Raw genomic sequence first — 26,796 nt, 5'->3', positions numbered from 1 at the left:
TGCTAAAAAAAGAATGGAAATGAGTAGCCTTTACAAAAAGTTTCAAATTTAACCTGGAAAAATAATTGGTATGAGTATGACTTTTATTGATAGCCCCTTTAGCACATCAAAACAGTTTGTTTCAATGGTTTTTTGTTTAATGTCTCTAGTTTCTTATGTAGACATATCTACTGCTACTGTTGAAAGAAGGAACTCCTGATTACAAACACAAATTACAAGAGAAAAACTTTCCAGAAATCTTCTGAAGAGCAAAAAGTGATCAAATACAACAAAAGTGACTTGTCAAAGTTATTTCTCTGTGGCAAAAAACAAATTTCAAATCTTCAAGTGGCTCACTACAACCCCATATATATAGTTTGAGGCTTTAAAAAATAACTGAATTTTTTACATGTTTAAAACCAAGACATTATTAGTTCAAATTATAGGGAAGGCAGAAAGAAAAGAGAGGTTACCTTGACAGCTTTCTGGGAATTGGGGAATCCTTCTTCTATGTCTTCTAAAAGAATCCCTCCTAATCCTCGCTGGTCATGCTGATCTAAGAGCCTAAGCAGGGTTTTCTTGTCTTTTGCATTGTATTTGGGCTTGAAGGCATACTTCCCATCAATTACTTCAATTTTGGGATTGTTGATTAGCGCCTATAATAATGACACAATGGGATATATTACAAAAGGAAATCTCACACATATATTCTTAAATTCTAATTATTTAAAAATATAATGCTACCCAATACAGCAGCAAAATAAAAATGTCTTATGAACTAGCAGAAAACTAGATGTCCATAATCCCAGAACAGTAAGTAAAGTTCAGCATGATGTTCACTTTTTGTTTAAAAAAGAAGTTATTTAGTCAGGCACAGCAGTTTAAGACTGTAGGTCTAACTACTTGAGAGGATGAAGTTCCTGAGACCTCATCTCAACAGAACTAGTTGAGTACATTCCTGTCATTCCAGCTATGTTGGGAAGCATAAAATAGGATCACAGTCCAAGCAGGCCTTGGCAAAAGGTGAGACCCTATCTCAAAAATAACCAAAGCATAAGGGTTGGAGGTGTGGGTCCAGCAGTAGAGCAGGCCCTAACTTCAACCCCCAGTCCCACCCAAAAAAATTACTCACATATTTTCTTTTGAGAGAAATAAATATTTTATGGCAACTGCTTTGAAGAAAGCTGAACTTCTATTCTTTTAGAAGACAAACTGGGTAAGAATCAATAAAACATCTGTTATCATTAATAGACAAAGTGAACTGGATAATGGCCATCCTACCTCCAAAGTACAGTTTTACATATATTGGCATTATTACAAGAGAATATTACCCGGATGAATAAATCAATAGCCAGTCCTCCCCACCTGCTACCAACTGCTCCTAGCAGCTGTGGAAGGAAGTAAAAAGGACCAGCGTGTAAGAACTTTACCTATAATGTCAGTGTGAGAGTGAAACAGGAATGCAGGATTTACTGAACATAATAATGTTCCTAGTCAGTTCTGCTGCACAGTTAATAGCAGAAGGAAATTTCTTTAAGAAACTGAAGCCCTATTTACTTCTTTCTGCAGTGCCAGCCAAACCCTGGAAAAAGAGAAGGAGCACAGAATGAAGAAAAAGAGAAAAAAAAAAGTAGTGTCAGGTGCTGGTGGTTCATGCCTTTAATCCTACTATTTGGGAGGCTGAGATTGGAAGAATCACGTTCAAGGCCAGTCCAGGCAAACAGTTCCTGAGACTTCATCTCCAAAACAATCAGAGCAAAATGGACTGGAGGTGTGATGAAACTGTAGACCAACTGCTTTGCAAGCACAAAGCCCTGAGTTCAAACCCCCGTCCCATCAAAAAACAAAAAAAGGGTAGTAGAATAAAAATAATCTTTAATGTTGGTAAGTCTATAAAATTCCAATATTAGGAAAACCAGCAAATTTAAATGTGGATTACCAGTATTTATATATCACTAACATATGTATATTACAATTTGCAACATTTGTGTGGGTTAACTATTTATACTTTAAAGTGTTAGCTGGGCGTCAGTGGCTTACACCTTGCAATCCTAGCTACTCAGGAAGTAGAGATCAGGAGGATCATGGTCCAAAGCCAGCCTGGGTAAACAGTTTGTGAGACCCTATCTTGAAAAAAAAATCACAAAAAAGGGCTGGTAGAGTTCAAACCCCAACACTGCAAAAAAAAAAAAAAAAAAAAAAAGAAAAGAAAATCTTAGGAGAGCTCAGCTCAGGCCTCAGCCAAATAGCCACTAAAAGACCAGGAGTTTTAATAAGACCGATTGGCTTGTTCATTTTTGTATCATGAAATCAAGAACTATACTTTGCTTGGTAAAATAATTCAATTCTATTTTATGACTTCCACATTCAGTTTTATTCTTTCCTTCTTTCTGCTTTTGAGACAGGGTCTTGCTATGTAGCCCAGGCTGGCCTAGAACTCGTCATCCTCCTGCCTCAGCTTTCCCACTGCTGGGATGACAGGAGTGTACCACCACGCCCATCTCACCTTCAGTCTTTAGAATCTATCAATGGTCCTGAAAAGTAGTCCTCTGTGTCATCATTTAATATAGAAACTCAAAAGAAGGAAATATCCAAAGGTTTTAAATGCTATTCATTTCCAAACTAGCATGGTCACTAGTTATGCTGTACTTTCTTCAAATCGCAAGTGTTCACCAAGTTCATGACTGTTTTCTAAGTAACCTCTTAACTTACATACTATACCACACTATTAGTAATACTGCAACACCTTGCTATCCCTACAGTACCTCACGCTTTCAATTTTTTAAAACATGCATACATAAAAATTACAATTTACAAGCACAGAAATCATAAATTTAGCAATTCAACATATACCAATTATTCTGTAAAAATGAAAGTGGAATTGGTACGTTGACTTCTTTACAACTTTATGGTGAAGATTTTTTTAAAATAATAAAATGTGAAAACCAACAAGTCAAACTTCTAGAAGTGTGTATGTTTAAAGACAAAGACCCTACATCATTTCTTTTAAGAAAAAGTACAAAGCACTATCAGATTTCAATCTACTAAGGACACTTTAGAGGCTGAGGTCATGGCTCAGTAGCAGAGTACCTACCTAGCTTGCTTGAGTACCCTGGTTCAATCTCTAGCAACACACACACACACACACACCCCTACTTACAGCAAACATCTCTTTATAATTAATTATTTCTTCACAATGTTTTTAGGCCCATTCTTACCTCAGTCATTAACCATTGTTTCTGCTTGAGTCCAATATCTAAATGCTGTGTTTCATCCAAAATCTCTTCTAAAGATAGAGGATGTGTATCTCCTCGCTGATGCCGTGTCTATTGAGGGAAGAAATTGTCACAAGTTTCTAAATACTAGTTAGATCCATTAAATCACAATTATACCTAATTAAATCTTGTCAGAAACATGGAACATGTATTATTTGCGGCAATACGACCAGAGTCATATGAAGAGCATGGACTATGAAACCATATAAAATAGATTCAAACTCATGGCCTGATAAAACTCAATGATAAACTGAGAAACATATTTGCAACTCATATCACAAAGAACTACCCTTCCTAATACTTCAACAATCTCAAAAACCTAATAGAAAAAGAAACGCAAATGACCTTAAACATATGAAAAGATACTCATTTCACCAAGATACTGCTCTCCTATCAAACTAGAAAAACTCCAAATGACAACTCTACCAGGGAGGATATAAGGAAACAGGCCAGACTTCTGGTCAAAGTGCAAGGTGGTACAACCATTAGAAAAGGCAAAATGAGCTGGGACACAATGACACATCTGTGAATCCCAGATACTCAAGAGGCAGAGATCAAGATTGTGTGGATAGTGGTTCTAAGCCAGCCTAGGCAAAAAGTTAGCAAGACTTCATCTCGACCAATGGTTAGGCACATGGTGCTTGCTATGCAAGGAAGCACAAATAGGAAGTTCACAGTCCAGTCAGTCAGACATAAAACAATACCCTATTTTGAAAATAACCAACGTGAAAATGGCTGGTTAGTGGCTCAAGTGGTAAAGTCTCTCCTTAGCAAATAATTCAAAACAAAAAAGGGTTGGGGGGCATTACTCAAGTGGTAGAGTGCTTGTCCAACAAGCAACAAGGCTTGAGTTTGATCCCCAGCAAGACACACACACACACACACACACACACACACACACACGAGCCTTAAATACATATTACATTAAGTGAAAGAGGCCAATCTAAAAAGGCTTCATTCTTTATGGTTCCAACTACAAGACACTGTGGAAAAGGCAGAACTATGGAGACATTAAAAATGTTAATGGCTACCAACAATTAGGCAGGAGGAGGAATAAACAGGCAGAGCACAGATGATTTTAAGGTCGATGAAACTACTCTGTATGATACATATCTGGTAGATACATGTCATTATACATCTGTCCAAACCATGTGATGTGCAACACTAACCGTGGCTCTAGGCTATAGACTTTGAGTGATAATGTGTGTTCAATGATTTGTAACACCACTTTGGTGTGGCATGTAGTCAGGAAGCAGGAAAGTAGGAGAATAGAGTAAATACACGGAAATTCTGTACTATTTGCTCCATTTTGCTGTGAACCTCAAACCACTCTAAAAAACTCTATTTTAAAATTGTTTAAAAAAAAAAAAAAACATGTAGGCTGGAGGTGTGACTCACGTGGTAAAGCACCTACCTAGCAAGCACGAAGCCCTGAGTTCAAACTGCAGTACCACCAAAAAATAAAATAAAATAAATAAGGAATAAGAATACACAGGAGATGGACCAGGGAAGTAGCATAGTGATAGTGAGCTTGCCTACCACGTGCAAGGCCCTGGGTTTGATCCCCAGCACACATATACACACACACTGTTTTGACATACAGACCACTGGAAAAATCACAAGAAACTATTAGATTACTTACAGGACAAAGGACAAAATAAATAGGATTAGTGGTAAGAATGAGAATGCTTTGTTTATACCGCCTTACTTTTCATACTAAGATGTATAGTACTTATCAAAACAAAAATAATTCTTTTTTTTCTTTTTCTTTTTTATTTATTCATATGTGCATACACTGGTTGGGTCATTTCTCCCCACTGCCTCCCCAACCCCTCCCTCCACCTCTTCCACCCCCCTCTCTTCAGGCAGAACCTATTCTGCCCTCCAATTCTGTTGAAGAGAAGACATAAGCAATAATGAAGACATAGTGCTTTTGCTAGTTGAGATAAAGATAGCTATACAGAAAAATTCCTAGCATCGCTTCCATGCACATGTGTATTACAACCAGAATTGATTCATCTCTACCAGACCTCTTCACTACTTCCCGGTCACCTTCTCATAGTGACCGCTGTCATTTTAAGGTTACTATATTAGCTCCTCTACAGTAGACACATCAAACACTTTCCTTTTCCTATTCTTCATATATGTGTCCTCCCCTTATTGTGAGACCCATGTCTAATAATATTACTGCATTTGTTTTAGATCTGAAGTCCGCATATGAGGAAGAACATATGATTACAAAAATAATTCTTTAGACACCTGGACTCCAAGTTCTATCACTTTGGGCAGGTTATAGAACCTCTCTGAGCTTCATTCGGTCAGGTCCTGTAAAGCTAGAATAATCACTTCTCAAAACTAAAATGTCTGGAAAATAGAAAAAGATCTAACGCCTGATACACCACAAACAAAAAACATTTATTGCTCATTTGCTGTTAATTTATTCTCTTACAGGCATTCAAATATTTAGTAGCAACTACTATATGCTGAGAGTTAAATAACGAGACATGATGAAATACAAACTCCTGTCTTTCACAGGCTCTCAATATAGGGGAAAGGTTCAACATATTTACAAAAGCTAGGCATACAATTGTCTCTAAAACAGACAAATTTAGTCAGAAGAAACCAAGAAGACAACTGAATGTGGGAACATCTTCGAATGCTGACTAGAATACAGAGGGGAGGAAAAAAGGCCAGCCATAGTACAGCACGGTGGTCTCCAAAAATGGGTATACATGCCCCAAGGGTATAGAAGTCAGACAATTTGAATTCTTTAGAAGCTTTATAAATTTTAACCTCAACTTTCTATTTAAAATTATGCTTTAATAACATTTAATATGTGTGCTGCCATCAGCACCTCCCATGGCTGTGTGTCAGGTCACTCACATTTCAGAGCGTGACATGCACAAAGGAATCCTGAGGGAAGACTGGAACTCCCACATGACTTAAGGGATTGGCAGACAGGATCTCATTCATTCCTTCACTTTCAGCATTCTGCATCATATTGTGATGACCTGCTATCAGATGAACTATGGTGAGCTGTATTTTAAAAAGGCCTTTAAAATGTAGATATTCTGTAACACTTTCATAAAGCTGTAAGGAATGATTAAAGCTGAATTTTAAGTTTCTTTTCATAAAAAGGCAAATGTTTCAAACCTGTTAGTTATTCTATGACTATAGAAGCTATTCCTAGTTTGCAAACTATTATTTTAAAAATAATTATAATCAACTATCTGATGTGAAAGTAACACCTAACTGCTTTTTGAAAGACATTCATTCAGTGAAAAGAACTCTTTGAAAAACAGTATTTTAGAAATATTCCCATCATTATAGGATTTCTAAGTTTAAAAAGTCTTTAAAAGAAGAAAAATTCTCACATCTGCATATCAAAAATTGTAGAAGAACTGGGGGCATGGCTCAAGTGGTAGAGTGCCTGCCTAGCAAGTGGAAGGCCTTGACTTCAAACCCCAGTACCACCTTTTAAAAAATTTAAACAATTTAATTAACAATTATTTAAACAATTTTCTAACCTTTATTTTTAAAAGGTCTTCAAAACAAACTTTTCTGAGTTTTAAATCAACTGTAAAAGAAAAACTATAGTTCCTTTTGATACCTTTGCACAGACAAATTTAGATGGAAATTTATAAGCCAAATTGGCTGGTGAGACAGTTCTTAAAAAATTAATATTCTACCTTTGTAACAATGTATTGTAGTACGCTGAATAAAGGCCCCCTTCTCCAAAGATGACATCCAACTCCCTTGTGTGACAAAAGGGATTAATTTCACTGGTGTGAATAAATCAAGGAGCTTCATATAGAGGCATTATAGCAGATTATGAGCCCAATGTAATCACAAGTGTCCTTATAAAGAAAAGAAGGCAGGAGGGTCAAAGTGAACAGATGTGACAAGGCATCTAAGAGTTAGAGGAAAGGGCCATGAATCAAGAATGCAAGTGGCCTATGAAGAAAAGCACAGGACAGAAATGCTTCCCTCTGAGCCTCCTGAAGGAACGAGTCTTGCCTATGAGCCTGCTTTTGGCCTTTGACTCCCCAAACTGTATGACTATCAATTTGTAATGTTTTAAGCCACTAAATCTATGGCAATTTGTTACAGCGGCAATAGGAAACTGACACATGTACTCTTTTCCCTTTCCTATCTATGAATCTTTATGAGGGTGAGCTATGATAGCAGTTAAAACCTTATTTTTTGATCTCCAACACCACATGCGCACGAACTATACAAACTTAAAATGAGATCACCATTTCCTAAGAAAAGTTAATGGACACACAAAAGAAAAGGTTAAATAAAGATTTTTCAGATATGACAACACTTGTTCAATCATACTGCTTTTTTGTCAACTAAGGGGCTTTTTATACTGTTAAAGTTAAAATCACTTAAAAATAGACTTTACCTTCAATCTCAGCCTTTTTAATTTCTTTGCACAAGTTTATAACATATGCAAAGTATCAATACAGTAATACATTAGCACATGCATAAAAGATAAGCTTTTTAATAGAGGTTGCCAATCAAAACCTAATAGTGATCGGCCGGGCCTGGTGTAATACAATGGTAATCCCAGTACTCAAGGATGAGTCTGGTGGATCATGAGTTGAGATTAACATAGGCTATACTCTGTCTCAAAGAAAGAGAGAGAGAGAGAGAATATGAATCAGTGCAGTAGACTTCAGAACATATGGATCTGAAGTGCAAATTCTAAACTAAAAGAAGTATTGAAGTTAAGATAGTTTTACTTGACTAAAGTAAAAAGACTACCAAAGTTGCCCTTATAATTATTGCTAATCTCCATTATAATCAAATATAAAATTGTCAGAGGCCAATTTAACCTGGAAACAAAAAAGCAGTATCCCCTTATTATTGTCTTTAAAATTAAAAATAAATGGAATTTTTGGAATCAGAATAGATCAAAGAGAGAATAACCAATGTTTGAAAGCCTAACCATTTTTGCCAAGCTATTTAAGAGAAGCCAAATACACAGCTACCAAACTATAATGAGAAAAGCTATTTTAACAAAGTAAGTGATGAACAATAAAAGCACAAGAGAAACTCAAACTTATTTCCATATTTCTTGCTCTTAGGTCAGGAATTACAAATGAAAAAGAAGAAGGAAGAGTACTTATGGAGTGTATATAATGCCTAAAGCCAAAGACTTTAATCTTCAGTGAAGAGGTACTACATACCTTTGTTAAATTTATTCCTAGTTATTGGATGGCATTTGGTGTGCTGCATTTCATTTTTAAATTTTTTTCCTGAAATTGATTTCTGCAGACAGACCTTGTAATTGGTGGCTTTACTAAACATACTTATTCTGATAGGCTGCAGATTTTTTTGGCTTGTCTATGTACTTAATTATATCATCTACAGTTTTACTTCTTCCTTGCAAATTTTTATATACAGTTTTACTTCTTCCTTGCAAATTTTTATATCTGTTACTTTTTCATGCCTGCTGCACTGGGAAGGACTTCCAGTCCTACCTGTGATTATTGGGTATTCTTATCTTTTTTCCTGACCTGGTGAAAATCACTTGTTATTTCACCCTCTATATCATGTGAAATCTGGATTTTCATAGACAGCCTGTTAACACAGGGTTTCTTAAATAGCATTCCACAAAACTGTGGGCTCTAAAACAAATCATTATTTTTAAAAACAGACCTTATTTTCTTAAACGTCACACATCATGCTATGAACTAATGCTCATCACAACAGAAAACTACCAAATAGCTATACTAAGTTTCATTAGGAGTCTTTTATCACCACATGGCAGAGTGAAAGTAGGACTATGTTCATTTTGCTTGGGCTGCTATCAGTTTGGTGCAATAGTGGAGGCTACTGGTAACTGGCAAGTTCTCCATAGCACAAATGGAAGCAAAGCAGACTGACAATGCCAGGAACTGCCTTCCAGATGACAGCTCCCAAGATCCCTTTAAACAGTGTCAACTAACTTTGGGACTAAATATGGTCTACTGATAATAGGAAAACTGAGGGAAACACTCATTCTAAATAAGGAATTTTTACACACTATGACTCAACTGCCTCCTGCTGTTCTGCTGCTGTAAATGCTGCAAAACATGGATCATGTACTAATAAAAGAAAAACACATTGTGAAGTTTTCATGTTTTCTCAGTTTGTTATTATTTCCTATAGTTTTAAAATTTATTAGCACTGTATTTTATAAACACGTCTGATGGTCCAGTGTGATATTTGGAGATGAGATTTGTGATGGAAGAGTTCAAACCTAGTCTCATGGACAATTCTAGTCAGGTTAGTAATAAAGAACTATAATCTTCTGGGCCATTTTACTGACCAATACAACAAAAGATATAAAACAACAACCTACCACTAGAATGAAAACTACTAATCATGAGGTTCCCATGGTCTATAATTCTATATGTACTGTTCTACAATGCAAACAACGATAATGGTTCCAGCAAAACTGAAAAAGCACGTAACACATAAATATAAATCACAGCCATTGGACAAGTCTGGGGACTTACAGAAATCTCAATTAAAATGGCATAAAACTTTTGTGTTTATTTGGTTTTGCTTGTTTCAAAAGGGGGTCTGGAGGTATCAGTCAGTGGTACAACACTTGCCTGACGTGAGTGAGGCCCTGGATTCAATCCCCACACCACAAAAAAATAAAAAAGTCACATTCAATGAAAAGGCTCAGGAAACATGTTATTAGAAGCAGAACTTATGGCCTAGAAAAAGGAGAGAGGGAGAAGTCACTCAGATGTTAGGAACCTAATAAGCTGAGCATGACAAATAACAGTGAGCAAAACACACAGCACAGTATGAGAAATTGAAAAGGTTCCATTCTCAGTGTTAACTCAGTAAATATGGCATGTCACATGACATGAAAAGGCTTGATAAACTGAGATAAAGTTTTTCTTTCCAAGTTGACAAATTTACAGGTTTCATGAATATAATATCATGTAGTAATTCTATAAAAAACATTTCAAGTAACAATGAATTTCTAGAAAAATTTAAGCTACAAAGAACCGCCACAAACAAGTAAAAGGCAAGATACCATTTAATATGGCATCTTCATTTCTGGAAACAAAGTGTGTCTTGGAAAAACTGCATTGGCATCTATACTGATGTACCCCATTAGTTATGGCTCTGGGCAAGGTTTTACTTCTCTTGTTAAAAAAAAAAGTACTTTTCAAGAAAACAATAGGCCATGCTTTACTGAGTGATATGAAGATGAGGAATGATTGAAAAAGTTAGCCAATTTTTTTTTTTTTTTTTTGGCTATACTGGGGTTTGAACTCAGGGCCTCACACTTGCTAGACAGCCCTACTGCTTGAGCCACTCCTCCAGCACAGATTTTTTTCTTTTTAAATAAGGAAAAAATAAGCAGTTGAGCAAGTTTAGCAAAAAATGCTTTGACTTTACTGATAAGACTTTTGAATTTGAAAGGAAAACTTAATTTTTAGAGAAAAACATCAACAGAAATCCCCCAATGCTGCTTTGGGTTTAAGAGTGAGGAAGGATATCAGCAAGTCTCAAGCACTGAACACCTGGGAGAAGGAAACTCTCAAATCTTCTGTTCACCTGAGGACAAGTACGGTGCTACTTTGATAAAGAGGAAAGAAGAATCAAATCGAAAAATTTTAAGAAGAAAACCTGAAGTTTACCTATACTAGTGACTTCTTCATAAGGGGTGAAGAAATGCCAAAGGAAAAAAACATACACACACATATGAAATATATAGGAGATTAATAAATTGGGCAAAATACAAAGAAAACTTAGAATTTTCTATATAAAAACAGAGTATTATTGACTTATTCCCACAATTTAATGATTAGGCTAATGTGTGAACTTGAGATACAAGAAGTGTGCAGAAGACTGCACACTATTTAAAGGGTTCCATCATGGTAAGAAAGCTGAGAAAGGCTGCTCTCTGGGCTAATGGAACTTTGCCTCTACCATTGGTTTGGTGCAGGTTTCTATCATGAGTGGAGTTAAGAACTAGGTAACAAAACCTTTGGTAAGTTAGGTGGTTTAAACTGCTTTGCTTTCAACAAAACTGAAGGAGGATTTAACTGAACTGCTGTTGACTGACAGATGCTTGATGACCAATCACTAAGAGGTTTTGGCATTTAACTTGGAAGACTCCACCATCACTAAACTTCCAGTAGAAGTAACTTAGTTATGTGCGCATTTATTTCTCAGCACTTAAACCTACAAAAATCTAAGAACAAGAACAGACTTGGTGCCAAATTCTATTTCATTTTATCAATAAGTAGTATACATCTCCAGATACAAGAGCTATTGGAGGAAGAGAGGAGACACTTTCATTTACTTCATTGAAGGATGGGTTTCTGTTACAAAATGAAATTTAATCAAAATGTTAATATGTATGTTATTCCAATCAACTGCCTACTAATAATAACTAATAATAAAGTAACTAAAATTAGAAGATATTTTTAACATTTTTCTTGTGATTATAAGAAAAACATTTTTTATTTCAATTATTTATATTATTGTGGGAAAGAAGTTGGAGAGAGGATTAATAAAAGATTTTAAGCAAGAAAACTAAAACATTACAACAAAATTCAAGGAGAGTAACAGAAGGGACATGTAAGTTCAAAGAGAAAACAATAAAAAATTCCTATTCATAAGAAAGTTTGTTTTACTTTACTTTTTATTTATTTATTTATTTGTTTTTGTGGTACTGGGGTTTGAACTGAGGGCTTCATGCTTATTAGACAAGCACTCTTCCACTTCAGTAGTACCTCTAGCCAAGGAAGTTTGGTTTTGTATTTTTTTTAATGAAGCACGACATTCAGACTCCATTAGATAAATTTAAAAGAGTGATGTTTTTGAAACACTACAATTATGCCAGAAAGTCCATAGTTCTGGTTGCTATTTAAACTTAAAGTTAAATAACAGCACTATTCAGACTTCTTAAATATTGTAATTATCAATTTAAATACGTGCAAAGGGGTATAAGTTTTTCAAAATTATAGGGGAAGCAAATAAAAAATTTGAAGATCTGTGATCTAGAAACACAAACATAGAAGTACGTCTTTTAGGTAAGTGAAGAGTAGCAAAAACATGACACTTTAATGTCAGTCTCCCTCAACCTACTCCAGGGGATGTGTTTTTTTCCCCAGGTATTCCCACCATTAGTGCTATGAATAATATATAGTAGATTTTAATATGTTAACCACAAGGGGCAATGGATGGATGGAATGAATGAATGATGAATACATATGTGTCAAACCATATCATTTAATACTGGGAAATTATAAACAAACAAATTTCTACTAGAAATCAAACACAAACTACAAAATTCAGACATAGCCAGACACCAAGTCTCTTAAATTACAAAAGAAAAGCCTTAGTATAGTCAAAAATCTGATTTACATTTTAAGCAGATGGGTGAGATGAAAATAATAACAGATATAGTACCTTAGACTTTTGGAAGAGATGTAACCAGTACCTGTATGAGAATAAGAGTTTGGAAGCAAAAGACATCAAAAACAAGCTAGGTGTGGTAGTAAACACTTCAATCCCAGCTACCTGGAAGAGGAGTTAGGAGGATCATGATCAGAGATAAGCCCTGGGCAAAAGCATAAGGCCTTATTTGAAAATAAAACAAAAAAGGGATAGGTGTGGCTCAACCAGCAGAGCACTTGTGTACCAAGTAGAAAGCCCTGAGTAATGCAAAAAAAAAAAAAAAAAAAAAAAAGAGAGAGAGAGAAAAGATTCAAAGTCTTAAGGACTGGAAATGTACTTTAGTGGAAGAACATCTGCTGGACCTGGCATGTGCAAGGTTCTAGGTACCATCCCCAGAAAATACTAAATCTTCCAAATATTATATTCTAAAACCTTTAGTAATTATGTAATTTTCTCTCCTAAGAAGGAAAGAATTCATCACTACCATCTACCAATATGCAGTTCTTACTTCTCACATCAAGAAGAAATATCCTGAAAGCCACTCACAACTTCTCCATGGTTTTGCAGCAGTTACTGACTAATTAAGGGATGATGTATATATTGCCTGAGACACTCTTTTTAACTAAAATGGTGGGCTTACATTGTACACTTAAAAAAATATGAATTAAACACTTATATGAATTGCTGCCATGCCAATTTAATACAGACCAAAAATGTGGCAGTATTAAATACTTTCACTGTGGTATACAATAAACTACACACACTAAAAATGTAACTTTTGATAAATTTTGATAGGTATATACAAATTTAACTTCTGAAAATTCCAATCCCAAAAAGCTAAACAGAACTTTGTTATCTGAGAAAAGTACTTACCTTCATGTAATTCACAATTTTAGCAAGAACGCCAAACTTATATCCAGAGCTTCCTGATAGAGCTTTCAAGTTAAATGATCCATTGCTATGATCTGGAAATGAAGTGCAAAACACAATTACAACATTTTCATATTGTATGTTATTATGACTTTAAAACATAAAAACGATTTTAACTCTAGTAAAATATTTTGAGTTTTTTCATACAATGAGTTCTATACTATAAAATTTTGGTAAAAACACAAAATCTTTGCATGTATAGTAAACTGTCAATTTTCTCACTAACGGTAGATATGAAATATGAATAAAGCATTAAAATATGCCTGGGATGTAGCTCAGTGGTAGAGCACTTGCCTAGCATGCGCAAGGCTCTGAGTTCAAATCCATCACCCCCCGAGACACACACACACACACACACGCACAAAACATGCATTAAAATACAGTGTGTGCGTGTGTGCGTTGTGTGTGTTGCTGACGATCAAATCCAGTGTTTTGAACATGCTAAACAAGTGCTCTATCAGACACATCTCCACCCAAAAATTTGACTAGATTCCCACAGTAATTAGACAAAGGAACATTACAAACCTCAATTTGATCCACAAGGATTTTTCTAACAGCCTTAGAAAACAAATGAGTAGTGGATCTCTCTGTCTCTCTCTCTCTTTCTCTCTACCTCTATCTCTATCTCTCCCTCCTTCTTTCCCTCTTTCTCTGTCCCTCCCTCCCTTTCTCTTCCTCAGAAGTCATTATAGAAGATCATTTATTTCACAACACCATTCTGTTGTATACTTATAGGCAAAAACCTATTGATGTGATGCACCATTGCATCACAAATGCATTCCATTAGCAACAGACAGGAACAGTAAAAAACATTATCATAAATACTAGAAAAACATTTCAAAAGTACATTCTATTATCAAGACATGAGGTCAGGTATTATAAGGTTCCTATGTGGCTGATCCACAAAGAGGTTAAATAAGGGGGTGGGGGAGCCAATCTCTGGCATCAGCTTGGTAATAATCATTTAAACAGAAGACTGCATTAGAACCACCACAAGTCAAATGTACTAACTGTCACAGATCTGAAAGAACAGCTTCTAGATGGCAACATGATACTCCTTTGAGACTAGTTAGTAGAAAGTCTTTACTGAATATGCTTTTTTGATATTAAAATGAAACTTCATAAAATTTTTCACATAAAAATAGCTTTGATGCAATTTTGACAAACAGCTTAATTGGCACAATTAAGTCTATTTATGTTCCCCAAAACAGTAATAATATTAAGAATGCCTAGGGCTGAGGGCATGGCTCAAGTGGTAGAGCGTATGCTTACCAAGAGCAAGCCCCTAAATTCAATCCCAGTATTGAAGGGGGAAAGGAAAAAAAATGCTTTACAGGTGTGCTTCTGTATTTACTATTTCAAATCTGAAATATTACCTACACATTCATTTTTCCCAAGGTGTTCAGGACACTTGCAACAGTAATAGTAATGAACATTTACTGAACAATTATCTGCCAAACACCATGCTAAATGATTTTCACATTTAATTCCTCATAAAAATAGGTCTTATTGGCTTCTTTTAGATATTAAGAATATTGGGAATAGAAAGTAGTCTATAGGTTCAATGCAATTCCCCCCAAAAATCCCACGTCATTCTTCACAGAAATAGAAAAATCAATTCTAAAATTCATATTAAACATAAAAGACTCCAAGTAGCAAAAGCAATCCTGAGCAAAAAGAACAATGCTGGAGGTATCACAATACCAGACTTTAAATTATACTGCAGAGCCATAGTAACAAAAATAGCATGGTACTGGTACAAAAACAGACACATAGACCAATGGAATAGAAGACCCAGAAATAAGCAGATGCTAAAGGCATCTGATTTTTGGCAAAGGAGCCAAAATGTTGGAAAAAAGAGCCTTTTCAACAAATGGTGCTGAGAAAACTGGATATCCACATGTAGAAGCTAGACCTATATCTCTTGCCCTGTACAAAACTAAATTCAAAATGGATCAAAGATCTAAATGTTAAGATCTGAAACTTTCAATCTACCATGGGAAAACACTGGAATACACAGACATAGTCAATTATTCTCTGAACAGTCCAATGCCCAGGAAATAAGAGGAATTGACAAATGGGACTACATCAAATTAAAAAGCTTCTGCCCATCAAAGGAAACAATGACCAGAATGAAGAGACAACCCACAGAGCAGAAATAAATGACAAAGGATTACTATCCAAAATATATAAAGAGCTCAAAAAATTAAACACCAAAAGAACAAATAACCCAATTTAAAAAATGGACAAATGAGGACTGGCAAAGTAGCTCAAGCAGTAGAGCACCTGCTTAGCAAGTGTGAGGCCTTGAGTTCAACCCCCAGCAGTGGAGAAAAAAAAAAAAAGAAAGGCAAATGAACTGAATAGACAGTTCTCATAAATATCTAACAAATACATGAAGAAATATTCAGCATCTTTAGCCATAAAGGAAATGCAACTTAAAACAACACTGAGATTCCATCTACCCCAGTCAGAATGGCAATCATCAAAAAACCAAACAAATGTTTGTTTGGAGCAGGGAGATAACGGACGGACCCTCATATGGTAGGAATATCAATTACTGTAACCACTATGGAAATCAATATGGAGATTCATCAAAAAACAAAATATACCTACCACACAACCCTGCTATACAGCTCTTGGGCATATATCCACAAGAGTGAGTGTAAGTCAACATAGAAGAGAGATACCTGGGGGCTTGGGGCCATAGCTCAAGTAGCACAGCACCTGCTTAGCAAGCACAAGGCCCTGAGTTCAAACCCCAGTACCACAAAAAAAAAATGAGAGAGATACCTACACACCCACACTTATTACACAACTATTCACAGTAGCCAAGCTATTGAATCAGTCCAAGTGCCCAACAAAGGATAAATGGATAAAGAACATGTGGTATACATATACACAATTGAGTATTATTTGCCCATAAAGAAGAATGAAATAAAGTCATTTTCAGGAAAATGGGTGGAAGTGGAAATCACTATGTGCAGTGAGGTAAGCCAAGCTCAAAAAAAAAACCAAATACTGCATGGTTTTGCTTAAATGCAGAAACTAGAACCAAAATGATTAACAATAATAATGGGATACGCGCATAAGAGGAGGACCTTCTGGAGGAAATCAGTGGGAGGAGGGAGGAGGAAGAGAAAGGGTACTGGGGGTGAACAACATAGTCAAAGTACATTACTATACATATACACGCACATACACTGTAAATGAAGATAGCATCATGAAACCCACAAAATACTGTTTAAAAAAGGAGGTGGGCCAAGGAGGATTAAGGAAGTATAATGGAGGGGGTGAATTTGATCAAAGTACATTGTATACATCTATGAAAATATCACAATGAGACTCCTTTGTACAACTAATGTACACAAATAAAAAAAAGAACATTGGGGTTATTAAGAAAGTATAGATTCAAATCAGGATGTAAACACTGTGATACTGCCATGTATTAGATTTATTAGATAAGCCTTTACAAAGATTATTCCATCTGAAGCTGGCTATTTTGTTGGAGCATAGAAATTTATAAATACACATTTAATATTTGCTTGTTTTATTTTAGTAAAATAGTATTAAACTTATCCTCTACTACTGTGTAAACAACTTACTAGGAAGACTATGAAAAAGAGATGATGTACTAACGACAAACACCACAGAAACGGTCCATTATGAACCACATACAGTTTTGCTTACTACAGGATCCCCAGCTTTTAATTCAATGCCAACTGTAGTCAACACTCAAATTATTTGTTGGATGAATAAAATAAGGCTATTTCTATGTACCCCTTTAGGGCCCCAGAAACTATTGGTAATAATATATAATTAAAAAAAAAAAGTCTATACCTAACAAGGATTCACCCAGTGTGCTGTTTTGACAGCTGATCCCTTAATTGAAAATCCTGACTCTGCTATGTTTAGACCAAACTCTAAATAATACATTACAATTTAAAACATTCTATCACTGAACAGCCAACTGGAGATTACTTTACCATTTAAATTTCATAGGCTGTTTTTTAAAAGGAGATAATGTAAACTAACCCTCTTACAACTTGAACTAAAAACCTTCCTTGTTTTTACCCTCAGATCTTCTAAATCCAACCACTACAAGGAAATAAGCACTACCAGAGGGCAACAAGATTTATATATCAACTGCATGTTGAGAGAAAAGTTACAAATTCATGTATGAGATTTTTTGCAGTTCCTGAGAGAAATGTCAAGCTGGTTAACCTGGACTGCTGTTTCCTAGGTTACTACATTTTGTAACGTTATCTTCTAGCCCAAGCACGGAAATATTCAGTGAAGGATGTGAAATTTTATAATTAAAATACTAAGGAATCACCAACTTGTTAGTAACTCACAAATTCCTATGAAGAAATTTAGCTTAAGGACATGAAAAAAGGGTGATAGTTGATCTCCCAAACAGCTTTATTCCAGTTTATGAATGATTTCCTCTTCAGGGTGGCAAGACTTAATGCAAATAAACGTAGAGGAAACTGTCAGCTGCACTGTGGGCCAACCAATAGAAGCACAGCTCCATCTTGGCTGTGCACTAGACTGCATTACAAACAGACAATACCATCGCTTCAACAGCATCCTTCCAGACAAGAGGTAGGTTTATATGATCTTTTTTATTTAGTAGTCATGTTCTTATGATGCAATAGGAAAATACTTTACCATGAAAATCAACCAGAAAGCTTTATTCCTACTAAAGACAAAAAGCAATGTATTCGTGCCATTGCTTGGTATATTTTATTATGAAAACATGAAGACTGCCTTGTGCTACTTGATAAGCATACCATCTGTGTCTTAATGGAAAATTCATTACATTGTGAATAAACCTGATCTATATACAGACCTTAAGGAAACCATAAGCATTTGATGTTAACTGGCTACTTGCTAATTTCATTTTCTCAGAGCAATTTCATTTCAGCAGCTCGATCTGTCTTAACAAAGGATTTTTCTTAAAGAAAAATCTAGACTGAAAGCAAATCCTGGACTAAAGCTTTCTGATTATATGTACAAATTATATTGGCTGGTAAAAAGCAGTTGCAAGGAAGTTTTTTACATTTTAACAAATGAGAAAATATTTCAAAATAATTTTTATTTGACTAACTACAGATGCAAAGAATGTCAAGAAATCATCACAATTGTGATTTTTATATAACAAAAGACCAAAAAATGTTTCATATGTGAAACATACGAAAAAATCATATATTATACTGTAAGTAGAGATAATTTACAGAGCTTGACTTTCCTAACATTTTAATTAAAATAATTCCTCAGAGAAATTTATCTTACTATAAAATACAAGTCATGCTATTAAGTGAAAACCGTTGGTTTTTGACAAGCCATAAAAATTTTACTTATCATATTTATATATAATGTTGACATTATTCTTAAACTGATCCTGAGAATAAATATAAATTAAGTCTTTTTTCATGTACTACACCTTAAAATAAAATACATACTAAGCAGAATTGGTTAAAGAAGGAAGGTAATTCTAGCTAATAAGATTATTTTCATGGCTTACTGCAATTGTTAAAAATATATATCAACTGCTGGCCAGATTTCCAATTTTACAGTATTAAAGGATGAAAATGTCATGAAGTAGTAGATGCTAGAGCTCTAAGATACTATACCTTCCAAACTAAAGACCCAACTCCTGCCCTTTACCTTGTTGCTTTAAAGGGTTTTGGTGATTTGTGGTTTTCAGGATTTCATAATTTCTATTCTTTTTATATCTTAGTCAGCATTCGGCTATCATGAGTATAGTATCCCTTATAAAAACCCAAAGGTTGTTGTAACAAGATACTGGTTCTCCCCAGGTTCAGCACAATGGGGTTAATTACCTAGAAACCATTCCTGCTTGCCACACAACATGTGGGAGCCAAAAAAAAAAAAAAAAGGTCTAAGAGAACATAAAAATAACTTTATCAACTAAAACAGATAACTTGCAATCTAAAATTTCAATTGTTGGAGTGAGGAAATTTTTATTTTAATTTCACAGTGTTTTAACACTCACCCTAGCCTACATTTTACATACGATGTATAGTTAGCATAAATCCAAGCTCCTTACTGTTTCACCAAACCTACTGAAAGGCATGGCCTATCTCAAAAAATTTCAGAGCTTAAATTGACTCTGAGTTCCTCTATAATTAAAGGCTATTATGATTAACTGATCATATTTTAAAGTGATATGCTTCAAAGTGCCAGAGAACTCAATTCAAGGGTTTTACCATGAACACAGCTATAGCATAATTTTATTCTGATCTGGCAATCTGAAGCTTCAGAACAGTTCCAAGTCCTATCCTCGTAAATATCCCACTGAGGCCTTTTGAAACAGGAGGAGAAACAGGTGAAAAATAACAAAAACTAAAAGCATACACTACTAGCTAGGTACGGTGGTACTCTACTGCAGTTCCAGCTACTTCCTCCTGGGGAGGCAGAAGTGGGAGAATCACAGTTTGAAGCCAGCCCAAAGTTAGCAGAGAGTCGCTACATGAAAAACAAACTAAAAAAGCAAAAGGAATGGGAGTGGCTCAAGTGGCAGAACGCCTCAATAGCAAGCTCAAGGCCTAAATTCAATCCCCAGTACTAAAAAAAAAAAAAGAAAGTTATGCTGTTATGCTGTTAGCTTTAAAGCTCCTCATTCCCACAATGAAATTTTAACAGGAAGGGAAGAAGCCACAAAAGCAGAAGGCCGTTCTTTTTTTTTTTTTCTCCTTTTATCTTTTTTTTAATTTACTTACATGTGTATACATTGTTTGTGTCACCTCCCCCTTCTCTCCAAAGATGTTCTTACTTTTTTTAAAAAACCATTTTCTCTTGCTTTTTATAAGGCATGTTCACAGCATTTGCTTGACACAAACTTTCATTCTAATTTCAAAAATAAAGTCTCAGAATAGGAGAACTATGAAAATCCTAATGATGTACTTCTTTTCATAGGCCTATTTAGTCTTTACCTTAAATTTAACACAAAACATCACTGGAACTCTTCTATACTTTCAAAGAATACACCACATTAAACTTAAGGTGAGAAATGACTACATATCCGGGTTTTCCTTTTTTCAGATGTGTCCAGAAGCTAACCAAAGCAAGAAATATTTTGACCTGCTCCTGCTCACCTGTTTCAACACTATCAAAACTATCATAACTTACAACAAAAACCTGACATACATATACTCTTTTCTAAACCACTAAGACACTTTGAACAAAGCATGCAAGTAGCTTTGGAAGTGGTATACATTACTATCGCATAGTCACCACAGCAAACAGAGTCATTTTATGCACTCATCTGTGAATGAGACACGCAGACTAGAACTGGGGATGTGGCTCAGGGTTAGCGTGCTTGATTAGCATGCAGGAGGCCCTAGGTTTGATCTGTAACACCACACACACAAAAAGTACAGTCTTATAAAAATGATGTTTATTAATTCTAATTTTGACTTTTTAAAAGTAATCCAGAAAACTCAATATATGTATTAAATAGATATAAAACAACAGACTTTTAAAAGCCAAAAGCAAGAAATAGTACTTTTTTTTCCCTCCTTTAGTGTGTCTAGGGGATAGCAGAGTAGCTCAGTGGTAGAGTACCTGTCTAGCAAGCCCAAACCCCTTAGTTCAAACCCCAGTACCACAAAAATAAATAATAAATAACCTGAGCAAAAAGGGCTGGAGGCATGGTTCAAGCAGTAGTATGCCTGCCTGGCATGCATAAAACTCTGAGTTAAAACTCCAGTACTGCCAGGGGGAAAAAAAAAGATTGCTTTAGAGTTTTGAACTCAGGACCTCAAGCTTGTTACACACGTGCTTTACCACTTGAGCCACATCCCCAGCAGTCTACTAAATAAGTAATAAATTCATATGGTTCAAAAACTAAAGACTATAAGGAAGTATCAATTGAGAATTTTCACACTTATGTCTGTGCTTACACTCTCCTCCCTACCCATACCCATGATCATTATTAATTTCTTGGAGCTCCTTGTAAGACTTTTGTGCAGACACAGCAATTAAGGATATTATTTTCTATTCTTCCTCACACACGCTGGCCTGCACCTTGTTCTTTTCACTTGACAACACATCCTAAAAATCTTTCCAAATCACTACAATTACCTGTGATTCAACTGTGTGGAAATACATTAATTTAAGAGGAAGAATTCAAGGATGATACAATCTTTACAACTTCTGCCCAGTTTTAAAGTCAAAACAAACAAAAAAGGCTCTTTTGTAACAAACTAAATCAAAGCAATAATTTCAAATTAAGTTTAGCCAAGTACAAGGTACAGATTTATAAAGCAAATTTCTAGAAGAAAGAAAAAAACTGTTATGTTAGGGAGATAAAATTGTGGATAAAGCTTTTACTTTTTACTCATTTAAAATTGCTATAATGAAGTGTCTGAAATCAATAATGAAAAAACACTTAAAGTTCATTAGTAACATGGATTAAACTAATTTGAGATACATAATGTATAAATTGCTTTTCTACTTTCTTCTCTCTCTGTTCTGTTCTCCCTCTCCAGCTATGTCTAATATGAGGTTTAGAAGAGAAACCCTGGGAAGAAATTCCCAGATTTTAATAGCCTAAGGACTACTTCCGTAACTCCTGAGGCAGGGAGCCTAGGTTAGCACATTCATCAGTGTACCTGAGATAGACCCTCAAGTGCTCCTGCCAACCCACACAAGTGACGCTGCTGTCTAGCTTCCCAAGGTCCTATCTTTGTATCGCCCTCTATTACCTCTGCTCTTAAAAAGGACCTCAAACTCATTTACACCAAAGTAAAAATAACAATAATGTGTACTACCCCTCACTGGAATATCTGTACTCTAACAGCACTAAAAATCTTTTTTTGCCTGTCTGAAGGTTTGTTATTGGGTGAGGGGAGGGGTGGTCTTTGTTTGGGATAGGGCCTTGGTAATTTTGCCCAGGCTATCCTCAAATGCGCTATCCTCCTGCCTCACCCTCTTAGATACTGGGATTAAAGTATTGTGGCTTTAGTAATGCTAAAAATCTTTAAAGGAGCACCAAAAGCTGAAGATTTTTAAATTGTATGTGAGGTGACTCAAGTGCCTTTGCTCTTTTAAGGAAACTGGATCAAAAAGGACCTAACTTTTGCCTCCATAATCTTCTATGAATTCCTTGGACATCTGTGCGCATGGTGTTAGAATCAGAGGCAGCAATAATGAAGAGGTTGCATGCATAGCTGGTCAGGACATCCACATAACACATGTATCTATTCCAAAGGCACATCATAGCACAATGTACAGGGTACTTCCTAAAACTATGCAAGGTAGCAACCCTGATTTCCGTAAGAATGTGTTCTGAAGAGAAATTCAAAGGATAAGTAGGTAATTTTGAGAGGCTGGGTCTATAGACATAGCCTGAAAATACTGTAATGTAATAGTATGTGACATTCCTTTGTTACAACGTAATTTTATGTGTCCCTGAAGTAATAGAAGTAAGCAAGCCAATTACTGCTCATTAAGTCTGTTGTCCCTCACTTCAAGATGAAAGGTCACCACACACCATGAAACTGAAGGAATTCTTAATCCAAAAAGAAAGCATACATAAGCCTTTACTTCTGGCCTCAATTCATAAATTTATCCTTCAAACTGTGGGAAAGAAGCAAGAGTCTAGACAGAGAGGTGAAGACATTTGCCTTGATTTAGGACAGAAAATAAAAATCTTAGCTGGGAACCGGTGGCTCACGCCTGTAATCCTATTCAGGAGGCAGAGATGAGGAAGATTGCAATTTGAAGCCAGCCCAGGCAAAGAGTTCACAAGAATCTGTCTCGAAAATATCCAACACAAAACAGGGCTGGCAGAGTGGCACAAGTGGCAGAGTACCTGTCTAGCAAGTGTTGGGCCCAGAGTTCAAACCCCAATACCAATCACCAAAACAAACAAACAAAAACTTTAGAAAACAGAATTTTATTAACCCCATAGCTTTAAAATTCTATTTATTAAGAAAACCAAGAAATTCAAACAATTATATTGTTATGTCTTTGGAGTTTTGGTGTGAAAATAATACTGTACTTAAAATGCAGTTCTCATCTTTTAGAGATACTAGAAATATTTCTAAACAAATAATGCCTGGGATTTGCTTTAAAATAATCCAAAGAAGCAAATAGGTAGAGGTATAGAGGAGCCAACAGTTAGTTGATAAATGAAGTTGTAGTATGAGAACACAGAGATTTGTTATACTCTTCTGTGCTACCTTGAAGTTTTCTTTACATAAAACATACACACAAAAGATACTGCTAGAATGCGGCACACAATGGGTAATAAATAAACATTTGTTAAAAGGATGAATAAAAGCCTGTTTTTGAGAATGTAGTAAGAATGCAGTACAAGTTCCTCAGTTCAAAGTTCATGGCAAGACTGCTATATAGCAAATTCGAGGCCAGCCTAGGCTACAAAGGGAGACCCCTATCTTCAAAAAAAAAAGTAATAATCAATGAATTAAGGAAATTAAATTATGTTTTTTATTTCCAAAATTTTGTTAAGTATAGATACTTAACAATTTTTTTTACAATAGCCTTACATCTTAAAAGATCAATAAAAACTCATTTGGCTCCTTATTACTGTAGTTCCCATCCTATCAAATTTTTTTTTTTTTTTTTTTTTTAGTGGGATTGTGGTTTGAACTCAGGGCTTCATGTCTGAAAATCAGGCATTTGAAAAGTAGGCACTCTACTGCTTGAGCCATACCTTCAAGTCCATTTTGCTCTGGTTATTTTGGAGATGAAGTCTCATGCAGTATTTGCCTGGGCTGGCCTCAAACTGTGATCCTCCTGATCTCAGCCTCCCAAGTAGCTAGGATTACAGTCATGAGCCACAGGCACCAAGCTCATCCTATCAAACATTCAATTCATACATTCCCAGTTAATGCCTAACAAATACCAGGTCAACAAGAACAAAAATTAATGGTTACTACTAAAATTTAGAGCTGGGGTCATGGTTCAAGTGGTAAAACACCGAGGCCCCGAGTTCAAACTCCAGTACCATCAAAAATAAATAATAATAACTGAAATTTAACACTTATTTTGTGATATATTATGTGATATTTAATAACTAATAATGAGTGTGCTAAATTTATCTACATTTTTTAAGTAAAAGTATCCATGGATCATTTTGGTATATGAATCACTTAAAGCTATTATCTACATAACAAGTAATCTTTCTTTTTTTTTTGAGGTGCTAGGGCTTGAAATCAGGGCCTACACCTTGAGCCACTCCACCAGCCCTTTTTGTATGTGGTTATGTATTTTCAAGATAGGGTCTCGCAAACTATTTGCCCAGGCTGGCTTCGAACCGCAATTCTCCTGATCTCTGCCTCCTGAGTAGCCAGAATTACAGGTATGAGCCACAAAGCACCCAGCATAATAAGCAATCTTAAGATTAAGGTCTCTTCACAGGCAATTTAGGCTAAAATTTGATTTTATCCTTATTCTGAAAATTGCCATTATTTCGCTTTGATATCTCTATTTTTCATTCAGTCACAATTTCCTGGTTCTGATCACGTCATTAAAGCTGAAAGGAGGGGAAATAAGACAGAAACACACAGAACCAAGAAGGTGAGAAGAATCTGTGAGGGTACTGACAAAGCTTTTCCAGAGGCAGTTTGAAGAACGCAATCTTTAAATACTGAGAATTTCCCCTTCATTAGCATTTAATTTCTATGTGGAAATCTTAAACACGAATATTTATCTAACGAATAATATACATAAAAACTAGATATAAAAGAAAAAAATACTGGAGTATAACTTACATATTTGGCATAAATATACAAAAAATTCAAAACAATTCAGTTATTAATTCTGCTACACAATAAAGAAAATTCATGTCACCTATGTAAATTTACATCTTAGCACTGAGATTTGAGCGGACAAATTCTATAATGTGTTTACATATATTCATTTTCTACTTTTTTATAGATTCTAAAGAGCTATATAAGAAGTGGAATCACTAAGAATGGCTTCTAGCCCTTGGAATGAAACCACTACCTCTGTTTATCAGTACCTTGGTTTTCAAGTTCAAAAAATTTACCCTTTCCATGATAACTGGAACACTGCTTGTTTTGTTATCCTACTTTTATTTATATTTACTGTGGTATCCTTAGTGGTGCTGGCTTTCCTTTATGAAGTGCTTGACTGCTGCTGCTGTGTAAAAAACAAAACTGTGAAAGACCTGAAAAATGAACCTAACCCTCTCAGAAGTATGATGGACAACATTAGAAAACGTGACACCGAAGTGGTCTAGCTCTCCACAGAAGAGAAAATCTTGAAAGAAGCCTTCAACCTCTTCTCAGAAAAAAAAGCAGTATTTCCTGAGGCCAACTGTTACTATAAAATTATTTCTGACTCTGAATGGTTAAAACATTTCTAGTAAAAGCAAAAAAAAAAAAAAGTGAAAATGCACTTTTTGTGTGTGTATCCCTTTCATTAAAGTAATGGTAAAACTTCGTAAATGTGAATTACCAATCTATTTAATATGACACTTCAAAACCAGATAAAAGGCTGGGTGTCAGTGGCTCACACATGTAATCTTGGTCCAGGGCAGCCTGGGCAAAACAGAAGAACTATTTCCAAAATAATCACAGCCAAAAGGGTTGAAGGTATGGCTCCAGCAACAGAGCACCTGCCTAGCAAGTGTGGGAGCCCTAAGTTCAAACCCCAGGGCCGCCCTCCCACAAAAAAGGATGAAAGAGTCCTAGAATTCAGTATTGAACAGGAAAAGACAAACTAGAAAACATAAACATAGCTAAAAATGCTAAAATAATTTATATCTAAATAATTAAAATCAGTATTTAGGTAACAAAAATGCTATTTAAAATTTGTTTCTAAATCCAGAGTAAAATACTTCTACTTATACAGAAAGCTCTTATTTATTAAAAAGCAGCATTTTCTAATTTACTGAAGACATGCATTTTTAATGACTTTAGTTTTATAGGACCAAATAAAGAGTAAAAATAATCAGAAAGCCTACAGTATGCCTACATAAAACTCTCAAAAAAGTGACTTGCTTTTAGAAATACATGTTCTACATAAGGCCCAGGCTATTTCCAAGCTGAGACTTACTATCACTATTATTCCCAAGGCTGCATTTCCTCAGGGTGTTCTTTCATTTCAACCTCTCATTTTCATAATCTCCAGGACTGAGGTACTCAATGCAAAAAATACTGCAAACATAGTG

The 26,796-nt window shown here is 35.4% G+C and overlaps 2 protein-coding genes across 3 annotated transcripts in view; one reads left to right on the top strand and one right to left on the bottom strand.

The window, feature by feature from the left end:
* The window catches only part of Gtf2e2 (general transcription factor IIE subunit 2), a 67,546-nt gene that overhangs the window by 26,220 nt on the left and 14,530 nt on the right, over positions 1 to 26,796 (bottom strand). For both annotated transcript variants that reach the window (XM_020172628.2, XM_020172627.2), the window contains exons 3-5: positions 13,551 to 13,642; positions 3,198 to 3,305; positions 453 to 635 (exon numbers count right to left, since the gene is read on the bottom strand). In XM_020172628.2, coding sequence (XP_020028217.2) covers positions 453 to 635; positions 3,198 to 3,305; positions 13,551 to 13,642 — 383 coding nt within the window. The remainder of the gene's footprint in view (positions 1 to 452; positions 636 to 3,197; positions 3,306 to 13,550; positions 13,643 to 26,796) is intronic.
* Smim18 (small integral membrane protein 18) lies at positions 18,131 to 26,155 on the top strand. Its single transcript, XM_020172630.2, has 2 exons — positions 18,131 to 18,212; positions 25,539 to 26,155. Exon 2 carries the CDS (start codon positions 25,576 to 25,578, stop codon positions 25,861 to 25,863), a length of 288 nt encoding a protein of 95 aa, XP_020028219.1. The 5' UTR covers positions 18,131 to 18,212; positions 25,539 to 25,575; the 3' UTR covers positions 25,864 to 26,155.

This window comes from Castor canadensis, chromosome 14 (assembly GCF_047511655.1).
Source record: "Castor canadensis chromosome 14, mCasCan1.hap1v2, whole genome shotgun sequence".
Classification (NCBI taxonomy): Eukaryota; Metazoa; Chordata; class Mammalia; order Rodentia; family Castoridae; genus Castor; species Castor canadensis.
Note: the sequence above shows the minus strand (reverse complement) of the source record. Positions and strands in the feature narration are given on the sequence as shown.

What these genes read in the sequence shown, in the direction of transcription:
- Smim18 (XM_020172630.2), top strand. Translation starts at nt 25,576, where the DNA reads ATGGCTTCTAGCCCTTGGAATGAAACCACTACCTCTGTTTATCAGTAC.